This window comes from Hipposideros armiger, unplaced genomic scaffold (genome assembly GCF_001890085.2).
Source record: "Hipposideros armiger isolate ML-2016 unplaced genomic scaffold, ASM189008v1 scaffold_51, whole genome shotgun sequence".
In the NCBI taxonomy this organism is placed as follows: domain Eukaryota; kingdom Metazoa; phylum Chordata; class Mammalia; order Chiroptera; family Hipposideridae; genus Hipposideros; species Hipposideros armiger.
The window spans coordinates 540,773-556,880 of record NW_017731401.1 but is presented as its reverse complement, the minus strand read 5'-3'; the positions used below and the strand labels follow the sequence as shown (position 1 = coordinate 556,880).

The following is a 16,108-nucleotide window of genomic DNA, read 5'->3' as shown; positions in this document are numbered from 1 at the left end:
GTGTGTGTGTGTGTGTGTATGTGTGTGTGTGTGTGTGTAATACCAAGAATGTACCAACTATAAACCAAGAACAGCAAATAAAGAAATTCAGGAAGTCTGAAGAAGTCTCTACTTTTTACAGACTGCGTAGGTAAGACTGACATAATTCCCCATTGAAAATTCATGGTCCAGAAGGTGGTACATTCACATTAAAAACAAGGCTATCACCAAGTCCACATTTTACATAATATCTGAAATTATGACTGATAACATTATACTGCTGTTGTCTAACATGATCAGGCCAAGCACCACCAAGACTGATAAATAAAAATGTATCAAGGACAGGAAGGGCACTGACAAATCTTCAGGGACTTCCCATAAAATATAAGATTTCTGAAATATTTATACTATTTTATCTATGCAAATTTAACCTAAGCAAGGCTGAGCATCTCTTCTGATTGGACAATTCTTCCCGTGAAATTTACAATAGCAAATAGACAAAATAAATTTAATTATTTCAAGCATTTCTCTGTTTATAAGTTAAAAGAGCAAATCTTTATGATATTTTTTCAGGGGCCCCCTAGGAAAGGTATTTTTTGAGACCTTTTCCCTTTTTAATCAAGAATAGAAAATGGAGCACTTTGGAGAGAAGAGAAAGCTAATAGGAGTAGGAAACTTCCAACAATTCAAACCTAGATGTCTGTATTCAAGGACTCGTTGTAGGCTGTTCCTACAAATGTACATTGCCTCCTACATCAAAAAACTCTACTTTTAAACCCAATTAATTATACACTTTTGAGACCTTTTTTTTTTTTTAATCTTTCTTTCAAAATGGAAGTGGGGAGAGAAATATTTTAACAAACAAAAACACTGTTACTATTTGGTTAGCAGTCCTATAGTGTAAATAGTTTCTTGGGTTCTGTTGCTGAGCACATTTTTAGTAAGGACTAAAACAAATAGAGGAGGAACAGGGAACCCTAACAGCAAGAAGAGGAAATGTTTCCCAGGGAAAAAAAAAAGAAAAAGAAAGAATGCAGTTTAAACTTGCCCTAAACTGGGGAATTTCTTATCCCAAATAGATAAGCAGTTGTATTATTTGTCTTTAGTTGGCTCAATTAATTTTTTAAAAAGATTTTATTGGGGAATTGGTGGGGAACAGCACTGGGGAATCAAGGGAAGGGGAACAGAAAAATTGCTGTCCTTGTGTTCTTCAGTCTAGCTGTGGAGGACGTTGCTTCACTGGTCCATGTTGGTATTATCATTGCGCTCTTCCCGGGCGAGGCAGATCGGTCGCCGACCTCTGGATGGCCACTCATGGCGGCTATTGGCAGCTCACACCAGCTGCTGGCTGCTCACACTGGCTGCCGGCCACACACAGTAGCTTATGGCAGCCCACTGCAGCAGGGGCTGTAGCCTATTCCGTCGCCGATGACTCACGGCAGCCCAGCTCCAGGTCGAGCTGTTGTTCACCATCTTCGCTGTAGAGGGCAGTGTCACTGGCCCTCATGTGGGATCCGAACCCAGGCCCTGCTGCTCAGAGCTGGCGTTCCAAGCCAGCTCTTAACCAATGCGCCACTCGGCCAGCCCTCAATTAATTTTTTTTTTTTCAGATTGATGATTACCCAGAATTTTTGAGTCCACAACATAGAGAAACCAACCAACACATTCGTATCATCTATACAACCGCTTTGAAAAAAGAGTGTGAAAAATCAAAAGGTGTCAGTAAATTTTTATTTCCATTTCATCATGCCAAGGCTAACAACAAAAAAGGTATGTATTTCTTAAAGTGACACATGAAAAGATACGTTTCTTTTTTTTTCCTCCCCAGCTTTACTGAGGTTTGACTGACAAATAAAAATTGTATATATTTAAGGTATACAGTGTGATGTTTTGATATATGTATACATTGTCAATGATTACCACAATCAGACTAATTAAGATATCCATCACCTCACATACCTTTCTCTCTGTGTGTGTGTGTGGTGACAACACTTGAGATCTACTTTCTTTGCAAATTTCACGTATGCAGTACATTAACTACAGTCATCATGCTGTACATTTTGGTTTCCAGAGCTTATCTTATAACTGAGAATTTGTTCCCTTTATCCAACATCTACCTCCTTCCCCCACACCCCAGTCCTTGGTAACTACCATTCTACTCTCTGTTACTATGAGTTCTCCTGTTTTAGATTCCACATGAGTGAGATTATGCAGTATTTATCTTTCCATGCCTGGTTTATTTCATTTTGCATAATGTCATCCAGGTTTATCCATGTTGTTACAAATGGCAGGATTTCCTTCTTTTATTAAGACTGAATAATATTGGTGTGTGTGTGTGTGTGTGTGTGTGTGTACATTTTCTTTATCCATTCATCTGTTGCCAGACACTTGGGTTGTTTCCACCTCTTGGCTACTACAAATAATGCTGCTGTGAACATGCGGGTGCAGATATCTCTTTGAGATAGTAATTTTATTTCCTTTGGATATATTCCCAGAAGCAGGATTGCTGAATCATATGGTAGTTTTAATTTTTTGAGGAACCTCCATACTGATTTCCAGAATGGCTGTACCAATTTACATTCCTACCAACAGTGCACATACTTGTCAACACTTGTTATCTTTTGGCATTTTTATAACAGGCAGTCATCCTAACAGGTATGAGCTGTCTTTCCATGATGGTTTGCGATTCCCTGATTATCGAGATACTGAGAAGATCATGTTCTTTACATTGCGCGTGAGCTGACCAATCCATTATCAGCAGCACAATGCCAGGGCACAGATTGCCAAGAATAAGGAAGGATATGTAGAAAGGAAAGAAAGGAAGAAAAGAACAGAAAGAAATGAGGGAGAGAGGGAAGGAAGTAAGGGAAAGAAAAACAGAAAAAGACAGAAAGAGGATGTTCATTAAATACTGGTTAAAAAAAATAAAAAACCATTAGTTAGCATCTGGATTCCATATGGTCAGTCCTTGTTTGGTTTTAATAATCTTAAACAACCAGATTTTAATGAAAAACCTGAAGAAGTGCAGGGGGTAACTGGATCAATTGCGATCCTGGCTTAAGGGAAACTCTGGATAGTTTCCATATTTCCCCATAAGACGCACCCTTGTTTGAAAAATTTGGGGTCTAAAAACTGGGAGCGTCTTATACAGTGGTTGTAGTTTTTTTTTACTTGCATTTCCCGCTTTTTCGCGCTTGTTGTCTTTGCGCTCATTGTTTCGAACTGTACATGTGTATAAAGGAGGCTTTAGGGTATCAGTCCCTATAATGGGGAGTTGGTGAAAACAGTAGAGAAAAAGAGCACGGGCTTTGGACTCAGCTGAGCCCAGATCTGAATCCTGGCTCTTACTTTTCCTGGTTGTGTGACCTTCTACAAGTCACTGAGCCTCTGTGAGCCTCAGTTTCCTCATCTCTGTTATCAGCATCACAGGGTTGTTGTATTACATGAAATTATGTGGACAGGGCTGGGCACACAGCAGGAAAGCAGTCAGCTGTTGAGATCTCATCTGTGGCATAGAAGGAGAAGAAAAGCGTGAGGTCCAAGGTGGCTACTGGATCAGCCCTTCCGCTTCTGCCATCTGCCCAGCGTAGCTAGACTAGCCCGTACCGGCCCATTCACTCTTCACTAGACTTCACTCCAAGTCGGGCTCTGAGTGTCTTCCTGCATTGAATAGCTACAAAGTGTGAGAAGATTGTTTGGTGTTTGTACCCTGTCACGGAGGAGCACTTTTCCATGCTGACACTCCATGGCATGGCAACTGTTTGTAGAAGCTGTTGTAATTAGCAGACTTATTAGATCCCTGGGTGCTCACCAGGTCTCTTTTCACACTAATTAGGATATCTAACTGGTGTTGGTTGCCTTAAATGCATATTTATCCTTGTCCACAAGCATAATTATTCTTGGCTTTTTTTCCCCCTTCCAACACGTATAAGAATACAAAAACACAGGGCCAGCCGAGTGGCGCATTGGTTAAGAGCTGGCTTGGGAAGCCAGAGGGCCCCGGTTCAGATCCCACATATGAGGGCCAGTGACACTGCCCTCTACAGCTAAGATACTGAACAACAGCTAAACCTGGAGCTGGGCTGCCATGAGTCGCCGGGCGACGGTGTAGGCTGCAGCCCCTGATGCATTAGGTTGCCATGGGCTACCGTGTGTAGCCAGCAGCCAGGGTGAGCGGCCAGCAGCCAGCGTGAGCGGCCAGCAGCCACCGTGAGTGGCCGTCCTGAAGCCGGCGACTGATCTGCCTCACCCTGGAAGAGCGCAATGATGGTGCCAACTTGGGCCAGTGAAGTAATGTCCTTCACAACTAGACTGAAGAACAAAACGACAGAAACTTGTATGTTCCCCTTCCCCCAATTCCCCAGCGCTGTTCCCATCCCCCAATTCCCCAATAAAAATCTTTAAGGAAAAAAAAAAGAATACAAAAACACACATTAAAGAAGCCAATTACAGGTAGACATTTATGAAATTTAAATTCCTAGAAACTTTGAAAATTATGTTAAAAGCAGTGAAGAGTTTTTTTTAAAAACTTACCTTGTGCTCATGTGCATGGTTATTCCTAAGAATTACAGCTTTCCCCACCTGTTTTTTACTTTCCTCTCTGAAGGTACCATCTCGCACTTTTACGCAAGGACTTTTGAAAACAAAACGGCCACTGCCACAAGGAGTCATACATAGCACACATTAGAGGACAGAAACATTCCCCCTTTCCAGCAGTGATGTGCTCTGTTTCCTGTTTTCCTCCAAGCTGCTTGTTCCCTGGGTTAGGTATTGCTGTGTACCCCGGACCCCTGTGGTTCCCCTCCTAGGCATTCTGTAATAGGAGGTCTTGAAGCAAGAGAGAGGCTCAACCCTGTCTGACCTCTGGGCCGCAAGTGCTGTGTTCTACTGAATTCCAGCAGTAATCAAAGGCCTTATTTCTATCACATTTAGTGCCTATATTTGTGATATGCCTACTATTAGAAGTGTCTGTGATGATTGGGGTCTTAAATATCGATACTTATGTATTAGTGAAAGGTTCATAGCTCACAAGTAGAAAACACTGATTCTTCCTAACTTAATGCCAAAGGAAATTCATTGGAAGGATTTTGGAATCTCTTAGGGACTCCAAAGAGGAAGAGAAAAGCCAAATAGTGGAAGATCAGAAACCAGGAGCTTGTTCTCGGGCCTTCATGGCCTGCGGGGGACCTTCTTCTAGGGTCCAGTGAGCTTCAAAGACTCCTCGCTCTGCCTCCCAGGTCCAAACGTCATGAATCTATGGGGAGACACCGATTAGCTCAACTTGGATCAGAAGTCTACCCCTAGACCAGTCAGCTATGGCAGAGGCAGAGGTGGATCCAGGTTTTGTGGTGACCAAAACAATACAACTTGCAGAGCCTCTTTAAGAAAAGACTTAAAGGACCAAATACAATGACTCAACACTGAAGAAATCTGGGCAGAAGAAACCACAAACATAAAGTGTCTATGGCCACTCCCAAGAGGGGAAGTGAGACCAAGAAAAATTGAAGTGGGAAAAGCCTGTGATGTTAAATGATTGTGATTGAAATGTCTTCCCTTTGCATATTTTAGAAAAACATTTGACCATGTGAATGCATGGTTGAATCCTCTCTGAAGACTTTGGAAGGAACTCCTACAAGTGAGGAGCACTGAAGCTTAATGATCATTATTTTCATGGGAGGAGCAGTCTCTTTTTTTAAAGAGGGGGGAATTTGTGGTAACTATAGGAAGAGGACAATTTCTCAAAGAAGGAAGATAGCTGGGAACACAAAATAACCATTACACCTTGACCACTCCAACAGTTATCTCCTGCTGCTGCACGTTCCTGACTGCAGGTTCCTGAACACTTTTTTTTTTTTAAAATTGGGAACAGTGTGTTTTTCCAGGACCCATCAGCTCCAAGTCAAGTAGTTGTTTCAATCTAGTTGTGGAGGGTGCAGCTCAGTGGCCCATGCCAGGATCGAACCGGCAACCTTGGTGTTATGGCTGTGCTCTAACCAATTGAGCTAACCGGCTGCCCCTCCTGAACACTTTTTATCATCAGGCCTTTTGCCTCAAATCCCTAGGTGGTTTCCAATTCTGATGAGCTGGGCTGCACTTCAGGGGGGCTGTGTTGACCTCTTCTGCCTAGACCAGAGCAAGCCTTAATGGGGCACACTCTCCATCTTGCTATAGATGCCATCTGGCATCGTCTTTGGTCCTCTAATGTGAGGGGGGTTTTCTCCCAAGCATGGAGGTACCTCAAGCTTCTCTCAGACCTGTGGGAGTAAGAGGAGTTTCACAGAGCAGTTCAAGAGGAAATGTGTCAAACTCAGTGAAAGTACACTGAAGATTTTGCAGTTCATTTTATGTAAATTTAACCTCAAAAGAAAAACAAACTGAAAAAAGAAGGGAGAGAGGAGGAAAGGGAAGCAAGTAAACCAAGAAAAGAAGCAGCTAAAAGAGCTGGGAAATCCCCAAAAGAAATTCTGTGTGGGAACAAGAGCTTTCCCTCTTTTCCTTTGCTCTCTGGATGGTTTGGGCATCCCTAACTCACAGCCGTTCTTCTGCAAGGATGCGGAGGTGGTTAGACCGGGAACTCTGAGCTTCTACTGGAGGTCAGGATGTGTTGCTAACGCTGGCCTCTTGCAGTAGCTTATGGAAGTGTAAATGTGGGTGCTGTTCATGATACTTATTAAATACGATTATTATTTATCCCTCCACATAGACAAACAAAATATACTCACATGATGGGGAGGACATGACAGTTTTCTTGATGTAAGTTTTGACTGGTTCTTTGAGTTTTACTTGAAATTCAGTTAATGTTTATTGCAGCTTCCTCTGCCAGGCATCATGTGAGTCATGTTTATACACTTCATCTCATTTTCCTTCACAGAATTATCATCCTCATTTTTGCAAATGAAGACCCTGAGGCCAGAGCAATAAAGTAACTTGTAAAGTGTATACTTTTTAAGAGTCTGAACTTGATCATGTGTTTTAATGTCAAAGCCAAAGCTCTTTTTGTTTCATCATGCTGTCCAGCTTATAATTTTGTACTTGTAATTTTCTGTGAAAATTTATGAACACTCATCAAATCAGTACATGTGACTAAATCTTCTTCATAAGTGTAATCAAATTATGATAATAATGATCAACTTTTTTTTCCCTTTTCTTTTAGTGAAGGAAGAGCATAATGGCCCTTTATTTTGGAGAGGCAAAGAGACTAGAAACCTGAATAAATCCTCTCTCGGGTGAGATTTTTGTTTGGAGTATGTTTTTAACTTGCTGACCAAAACTTATTTTATCTTTCAATTTTTTTGGTTTTTTTAAATGCTGTTTCTCTACTAATGACTTTGGACTGAATTCTGTTTATCTCATAAACGTAATAATAAAGAAGGTATTTTGAGAGAACTTGCTTTAAATTCAAATCCAGTTAACTAGTAAAGTATAATTTTTCAACAGAATATATAAATGCCATGACATAAATAATTGATTAAAATTCATAAACATTTATTGAGCTCTTGTTCTGTGTAATGAATACAAAGATAAGTATAGCATAGTTCCTATCTTTGAGAAATTGATTCTAACCAGGATATATGATATTTGCATGAATAAAGATAATACAAAGTACAATGCTATGTAAATGACTTCGAGCAAGCTGTCCTAGAGATTTAAAGAGGAGAAGGATTATATTCAGTTGTGGGGAAAAGTCAAGATGCCCAGTGACAGTTGGGAAAGGAAAATGGCGCATGGAGATGGGGATATTTATTGCAGTTAGAGGAAACAGTTAGAAGCTAAGATTGAGGCAGGAAAAATTGGAATATGTATTAGGAAAGGTACACAGTCTAGTGTGATTTAAAAATAGAACCTAGAGGCCGGCCGAGTGGCTCAGTTGGTTAAGAGTTTGCTCAAGAGTGCGAGCTCTGAGCAACTGGCGAAGGGTCACCAGTTCGAGGCCCGGCCCGAGCTGAGCAGCTGCTGCGCTACCAACAGGTGGCAGGATGGCTCAGCTAAAAAAAAAAAAAAAAACAAAGAACCTAAATATAAGGTTCAAAAGTAATATTTGGCCCTTGTTTTGGAAGGTCTTAAAAATCCCGAAGATTTTGCATGTCATTTTATAGATACAAGAAAACTGTTGAATGTGTGGAGGAGAATGCTGAAAATCACTATTACAGAAAATAATCTGACAGTTGTGCTTAAAGCGGATGGAAGCAGCGAGAGGCTGAAGATTGGTGGGCAGTAATGAGATTCTGAATTGGGCTAATAGTCGTGGGAATAAAGAAGGGATGGATGGGGGAGATGTTTCAGAGGTAGAATCTACAAGACTGTCAATGGATTGAATGTGAGAGAGATGGAGAGAGAAACCACTGTGGTTTCAAGCTGAGGTGACTCTAGGGAGATGCCTTTCACAGAAGGAAGCACATCAGGACGGACCAAGCCCAATACTGGTGCAGGCAGGTTAAGCTTCAAGTCCTATTGGGCTTCGTCTAGGGGTGAAGTTCATTGGGCAGGTGAAATTTCAGTCTGTAAGGTGGGAAAAAAGTCTGGGTATAGATTTAAAAAGGAGTTTCCTCTGCTGTATAACTCAAAGTATGATTGTTACACACTTTAAGCATCTACATGTTAGAAGATAAGAGGGGAGCATAGGATTCTGAGAGCATGAGGAAAATTAACGTGGGTTGGGGCTCTGAAAGACAGGTCATAGCATGGGGGAAACAGCCAACTTAGGAAAACACTGCAAAATGCTGTAAAGGGAAAGCAAACTCCTCAGTGAGGAGTATCCACTGAGCCTGTGGTGATCCAGCTGTGCAACAACTTAGGTTGCTGAGAAGGGGCCTTTGTCCACTGCACTTTCTCTTACCCTCACCTTTTCTCACTGCTTGATCAAGATTATCTACAAGGGCTCTTCTGAATCTAAATTTCATTATTATAAAACTTCCTTTCGCACCAAAATCAAGTTTTCTTGTTGTTTAGCATGATTCTTTTTTCTCCTGGGAACACATCACCAATTTGCTTTACAGAATTTTAACTTCACAACCAACTATTTTGGAAAAGAAAATGGATGGAAAGTTGGCTACGGTATCTGTAATTTTCTTAAAGATTTTTAGGGTTGAAGGAGTTAGCTTTAAAAATGGTCCCTGTATTCCTGTCAGGGTCCTCAAGGCTTTGGAGGTTCTGATTATATGTATTTGAAGCTGCAACATCACAAAAACTTGCTGGCTAAGACAGGGTATGACTGGTAAGTGTTCTGTTTTGCATTGCAAACTACAGCTCAGGATGCACACCGAGACCCCTTTAAAATGCTAGGATTGGGGAAGGCACCAACAGCCTGTAGAACCGAATTCCTTCCACTAGGGATTCTCACTGGGGTGCTATTGGCATTTTGTGGGGGGCCCTTCCGTGTTGTGCAGCATGGTCCCACAGCGTGGGACCTGAGCTTCTCTGGCTCTTGCCCACTAAATACTCCCGGTAACACTCCCCTTGTATCCTGGCAACTGAAAAACAGCACCGTGCATTCCCAGTGAAACCACCCCTGCTGTTTCTAGCTGGGGACGCCCTGGACAAGTTTGTTTGCATTTCCCTGTCCTATGCTCTTTCCCCTTCTCTGTGCAGGCCTCACCCCAACCTTCGACCTTCGCGAGTTAAGCTTCCTTGCTTTCCTTATAGAATTCTGCACATGGGTTTTTATTGGCACCAGTGCGATAACTTAATAATACAAATTTAAAATGGTTCCCCCTTCACTGGGATTTCCATTTTAATAGGCATCAAAGCCAGAATCAAGGAGAGCTTGCTGAGTAGAATTTTGTTTGAACAGCTTTTTTTTAAGGTATAATTGACAAACAATAAACTGCAATATTTAAAGTGTACAATTTGATGCATTTTTTTTTTCATATGTACACACCCATGAAACCATCCCCACAATCAGTATCTATCACCGCCTCCCTGCACCATGGCAGTCAGCTGGGGCAAACGCTAGTTCCCACCCTGTTTCCCACCTCTCAGAGCTCATTGCCTTTGTTGTTTGATGTCCAGTGTCTTAAAAGCTGGGGGGTTTTTTCATATATTTTTCCAGTTTTTGGTTATTTTGGGTGGGAGGTATATGGAGTCCCTATTAGTCCATCTTGGCCTGAAGCAGAATAAAACCAGTAGAATTTTAAGTTTATATCAGTATATATGGAAGAGGATCTGGTTTGGTATCAGATCCTTCCTGGAGCCAGTGATGGTTCCAGAATTTCTGTAACAGAGATTCTATGAAAGAGGGCAGCAAGAGGGGGAATGAGGGGTTTCAATTTACTTAGAATGCAAGCTTATTTGGAGTGGCTTGAAACCCTGTTTTGGTAGCACAAATGCACTGCTTTTACATAGTGTGTATGTGTGGTGGCTCGCTGGGGGTGGGGGTGAGGGTTGGGGGACTGTGACTGGAGATCCTAGGGCGTCAGGGGCACTAAAGCCTCTTCCCCTTGGCCTCTGCCTTTGGAAGCCTGCTGTTTTAGGCAAATTCAACTCACCAACTCCAGTTCCAGACTAGAATAACAAAAATCCTGAAGCTCAGAAGCACCCCAATCGTCAAAGGTTCACATATGCCTACTATTCTGCTGTTTACAAGAAGCTGAAACCACACTTTTAGAAAACGTGCTTAACAAAGTATCCAAAACAAGGTTAGAGAGTTGATTGAATAGGACAGCTCAATTCCCCAAACACTCCTGCTGTTGGAGGATAGACTGGCTGTGGGGCTTGAACTCTCTTGAATGAGCAGCACTGTTGCCACTTCCTAATATGTTACTGCTTTGAGATGAGTTTATGCTCTTAACACGTGCTGGCTGGGCCATGTGAGGAGACAGCCCAAAGCATCTTGAGTGTGGGAATAAAGTCAACTTGGAATAATGGTAAAAATCCATGGGTTTTTCCAGCCTGGCCTTGTATCAGAATCTCTCAAGGGCTCACGGAGATTTCAGCCTCCTGAGCTCTACCCCAGACTACTGAATCCTAAACTTTAGGGATGGGACTCAGCGATCGGGTTTTGGTAGCTCCCTAGATGATTCTGTTAGCTAGCTACCACAGTTTAGGAGTTCCTGGGCTTGGTAGTCAGTTTACTCCTGGATTATTGAGACTCTTGAGTTTACACACATAATATGTCTCTAATCCATCAATTTTTCTCTGTCTCCACTGCCAATACCCCAGTACAAGCCACCATCATCTCCCACCTGGGCTTGCAATACCTTTAACTACCCTCCTCACCTCTGTTCTTCGTACCTGCTGTGGTCTGAATGTTGGTGCCCCACCCCACAAATTCATATGCTGAAATTCTAACCTCCAAAGGTGATGGTATTAGAAGGCAGAGCCTTTGGGGGTGCTTTCATCATGAGGGTGGAGCCCTCATGAATAGGATTAGTGCCCTTATAAAAGAGGCTCCAGGGAGGTCACTCGCCCCTTCCACCACTTGATGACACAGTGAGAAGGTGCTGACTCTGACCCAGGAAGAGGTTCCTCACCAGAAGGCAACCATGATGTTGGACTTGCAGCCTCCAGAACTGTGAGCAATACATTTCCTTTTGTTTATAAGTTACCCAGTCTATGGCATTTTGTTACAGCAGCTCATACAGAGTAAGACGGTATCTCTCTGCCCCTCCTGAATCCATCACACCCTAAAGCCAAAGTGATCTTTTCCAAATGCCCCTTTCTTGCTTAAAACCTTTCAGTGGCATCACACTGCACAGAAAATAAAACTATTTAGGGCCGGCCGAGTGGCGTGTTGGTTAAGAGTTGTCTTGGGACGTCAGCTCTGAGAAGCAGGGCCCAGGTTCGGATCCCACATTAGGGCCAGTGATGCTGCACCCTCTGCAGTTAAGATGGTGAACAACAGCATGACCTGGAGCTGGGCTGCCGTGAGTCGCCTGCGACGGCGTAGGCTGCAGCCCCTGCTGCAGTGGGTTGCCATGGGCTACCGTGTGTAGCCAGCAGCCAGCGTGAGCAGCCATCCAGAAGCTGGCAACTGATCTGCCTCACCCGGGAAGAGAGCAGTGATCATACCAAAATGGGCCAATGAAGTGATGTCCTCTACAACTAGACTAAAGAACAAAAGGACAGCAACTTATCTGTTCCCCTTCCCCGATTCCCCAACACTGTTCCCCTCCCCCAATTCCCCAATTTAAAAAAAAATCTTAAAAAACAAAAAAACTATTTATACGTCTAGACAACCATGCAAGTTGTGATCCTTGCTCATCTCTCCAGCTTCATCTCATGTCACTTCACCCCCTGCTCACCACCCTGACTAGAGCACCCCAAGCTTCTTCCAGCTCAGGCCTCTGCACCTTTTTTCCTCTCTTAACACAGCTTTTCACACATGGCTAACTCTCATCCTTCAGGTCTTAGCTTCAATGCCCGCATCTCAGAGAGATGCCCACATTTCAGAGACGTCTTTCTTGCTTGCCCAGTCTACCGCCCTCCAGCAGACATATACAAGGTTTCTTTATCAGAGCACTCTATTTCATAGTGCTTTCATAAAGTATAACTACATGTTGATTGTTTACTGTCTGTCTTCCACTAGAACGTAAGCTACATGAGGGCAGGGACCTCTGTATTCTTGAACACTTATATATTTCTTGTGGTTGGCCCAGTGCTGGTACATAGTAGGTGCTTGTATTTGTTGAGTGATTAGTCATGTTCTTTCTAACCTAGCCTGACTTGCATTACATGGACTTTGGGGAGTGTGATTTAATCTAAATCTATGTAATAACAAACCATGATTTGAAGGGGTTGATGCACTTCCATTGCTGCCCTGAGTGCTGTAAATGATTAGCTTCCGGGAGGAGGCATCTCAGCCTCACTGGCGCAGGGCACTACGTGACATTCCTAACATGGCCTTCAGAACTGGTAATGTGGAGAGAGAGGCAGTGGTGGTGACAGCCGTCCACATGCTCTCAAACTCAGTAGTCTTCATTGCATATGTTGGCATGTAATGCCCCAATTTTTCTAGACGACTCTGGTAGTTTCATCATGTCCTTCCAATTTAGAAAAATAAAAAGGGATTTCTAATTAGTATTTGCAGTAATTGATTTAGGTTATTGTGGGAGTTACAACTCTGTTAAAAGTGGCAGAAGTCCAACTTAGGTTAAAAGAGGCAACTCATGTAATTCAACATTCATTCAACAGATGGGTATAAATATAGATACAAATATCTATTATCTATCTATCTATCTAATCTGGCATACTCTAATTGCTGGGCTCTGTGTTCAATTTTTGATGAGCAATGGTGAGCAAAACCTGCAAGTTAGAAGCTGCACCACAGGCGTGCAGGAACAGTAAGAATGAAGCTGGGATTTAGGCCTACCTAGAGCTTTGTCTCTTCTGATGTTTGTGGCTCAGCTTCGTTTTCTCTCACTGAACACAGTGTCCCCCATGGGACAGCAAAGTCACCAACTGTATTAAATTCACTTTTTACAGCTTCCATCACTAGACAGAGGGTAACTCACAGACTTTCTTCCATCAATTTAAAAAATCCTGGGAAGTTCTCTGATGGCCTACCTGGAATAAATGACTCACTGCTGAAAAAGTATCCACCATAGTTAAGAGGTCAGGGTCTTGACAAACATGACAGCTTCTGTGTTCTCCATGTGTGGAAGGGGGGAGAGATTTCCAAATAAAAGGAGTGAGGAGGGAACTAGGTTTACTACCCCATTGTTTTCTAGCACTGTCATCTCTATAATTAAACATTTGAGTAGAAAAGTGTAAACAGAAAGCATGCTGGGTAGAAAACACTAATTAGAGGACTACAGAGTGTGATCATGTACAGAGCTTTGAAACACCTCGAGGTGTAAAGTTTTAGGCCTAATTATGAGAAGCTGCAGGTCATAAGAAGAATGCAGTTATCTTGGGACATCAGACTTACATTACTTTTCAGGGTAATAGTAAACAACAGGCCTTTTAACACCTAAGGGATAGAAAATGGACTAGTGATCTCTGATAATGAGATTCAGGATACAAGTTGGTCTATCTTTAGTGTAGCTCTTCATTAGTGGATAGTTCCCTGTACTCAGGCATTTTACAGGAGAAAACCCAAATAGATGTCTCACCAAAATGTTCTTGTAGGAAAAGTATATTGTGACCTACTTAAGACTTCTCTAAAGCTGGGGGGAAAAAGATTGCCTATTGCTTGTGAGTGTTCAGAAACACAGAGGGAGATTGAGATAAATAGAGCACTTTGACAGTGCTGTCACAGTGTAAGATTTATAGAAATGTAATTTGGTTCACCTTGAATAATCCAAGAGGAAAAGAAATAGGGATCCTGCTCAGCTCTCCGTCCAGATCTGCTAGGCCCAAACCCATTCAGGTGGGTTTTTGGATCTGAGTTTACCTTTATCTAGAGCCTCTACTAATCCTTAGCTAGTGAAAATGTACAAGCAGATTCTCTAACCACCGTGCATGGCAGGTAGAGGGGTGAATTTCTGGAGAAACTGAACTGTTGAATAAACAGAATCAGAGCTGACCAGCTTGGCATCCTTATGAAATAAGAATGTGCTTGACTTAATGGTACATCATTAGCAAAATAGAAGGAGGGAAAAAAAAGAACCAAGAAGGTGAACCTTCTAGTTTTCTCTCAGAAGACAGAAGGTAGAGAAAAGGAGTTGTGTTACTCCTCTCTGCGGAGTCAACAGGCAGGCTCCATAACCACGCTGGCTGAGTTCAGATCCTGACTCTGCCTTGGGCTGGTACTCTTCCCAAGGCTTCACTCCTTATGGGTGGGGTGGGGCTCACACTAGTACCTATCCCACAGGGATGATGTGTGAAGGCTAAAGCAGGTACAGGTAAAGCGCGGAATCTGTGTGTGGCACTTAGTGTGTCCTTATTAAAACTTAGTTCTTTTGTTACTGCTGGTTATCAGTAAGCCAGTCACTGAGCAATAATCTATTCAGCACTTCATAATCCTTGATCAAGCCTTGGGACAGAATAACTTTCCTCTTTTCTACTCTAACTAATAAAACTATAGTATTTAAAAATTCTTAATGCTGTTGTGCAGTCATTTGGCATGAGGTGTCATCTCTATTAGTTTTCTAAGAATTTCTTATGTAATGGGTTGTTGAGTTCTATGAGAGGACCGAGTCCTCTGTTATGTAAATAGACTATCTATGTAAGTATACTAATCCAGAATGGTTAGAAACTCAGGAAAAAGGATTCAAGGCTTCCAACAGCTGTTTGTTTAATAAGCTGTTCTTGATAGTTCTCAAAATTGACTCTGAAACCATTAAATAGCTATATAAATAGCACACAATTTGCTCATAGCTTATCATTATTAACAAATATTCATTGCTCAGTCATATATTTATAAAAATTCAAAAACTATTTATTGAGCATTGGGGTAGAGTTCATTCTTTTCCTCCTCCCTCTCTTCCACCTCTTTATTCTTACCTTCCTCTTCCTTTTTCCTCTTTCCTTCCTCCCTTTATGGACTGTGTGAAAATTTCCCTGGAATATATACTCAGGAGCAGAATTGCTTTGTACATTTTATGTATTAATCCACTTATTGGTTTTAGACATAAAAAAATATCTCCTCCCGTTTTGTCAGCTACCTATTAGCTTCGGCTATGTAATATCTTTTACTGAATAGAATTTTAATTTTGATATAATGAATTCAAGGTTTTGATTCTGGTCAAGATGGAGTAAGCACACTTGACCTCACCTTTCCCTCTGAATGTACGTAAACATCCTGAACAGAATGCATAGAGCAGTTGATTGCCTGATTAAAAAAAAAAAATCAATGTTCTCCATAGAATTTAAACAAGGCTCAGAGGCAACAACAGCTATAAATGTTCTCTAAAATATGCTTTAGCTGAGTCATATGTATTTTTACATTTATTGTCATTCAAAGTATCTCTTAATTGTTTTTATTATTTTCAGCAGTTTGATTATGACGTGTCTGGTGTGGAATTCTTTGAGTTTATCTTGTTTAGGATTCATTGAGTTTCTAGAACCTGTAAGTTTATGTCTTTTGCCAAATTTGGAGAGTTTTCAGTCATTATTCCTTCAAATATTTTTTATGCATTACACCCTCTCTCCTCTCCTTGTAGGATTCTGAAGACATGAATATTAGATCTTTTCATATTTCATTTTTTTCTTCAATCTTTATTCTCTATGTTGTTCAGATTGGACAATTTTT

General features: G+C 41.7%; 1 protein-coding gene across 2 annotated transcripts in view; it reads left to right on the top strand.

The window, feature by feature from the left end:
- Positions 1-16,108, top strand: part of CUNH12orf56 (chromosome unknown C12orf56 homolog) — a 76,303-nt gene that overhangs the window by 24,576 nt on the left and 35,619 nt on the right. For both annotated transcript variants that reach the window (XM_019640540.1, XM_019640539.1), the window contains exons 2-3: positions 1,590-1,749; positions 7,133-7,205. In XM_019640540.1, the coding sequence (XP_019496085.1) occupies positions 1,590-1,749; positions 7,133-7,205 (233 nt within the window). The remainder of the gene's footprint in view (positions 1-1,589; positions 1,750-7,132; positions 7,206-16,108) is intronic.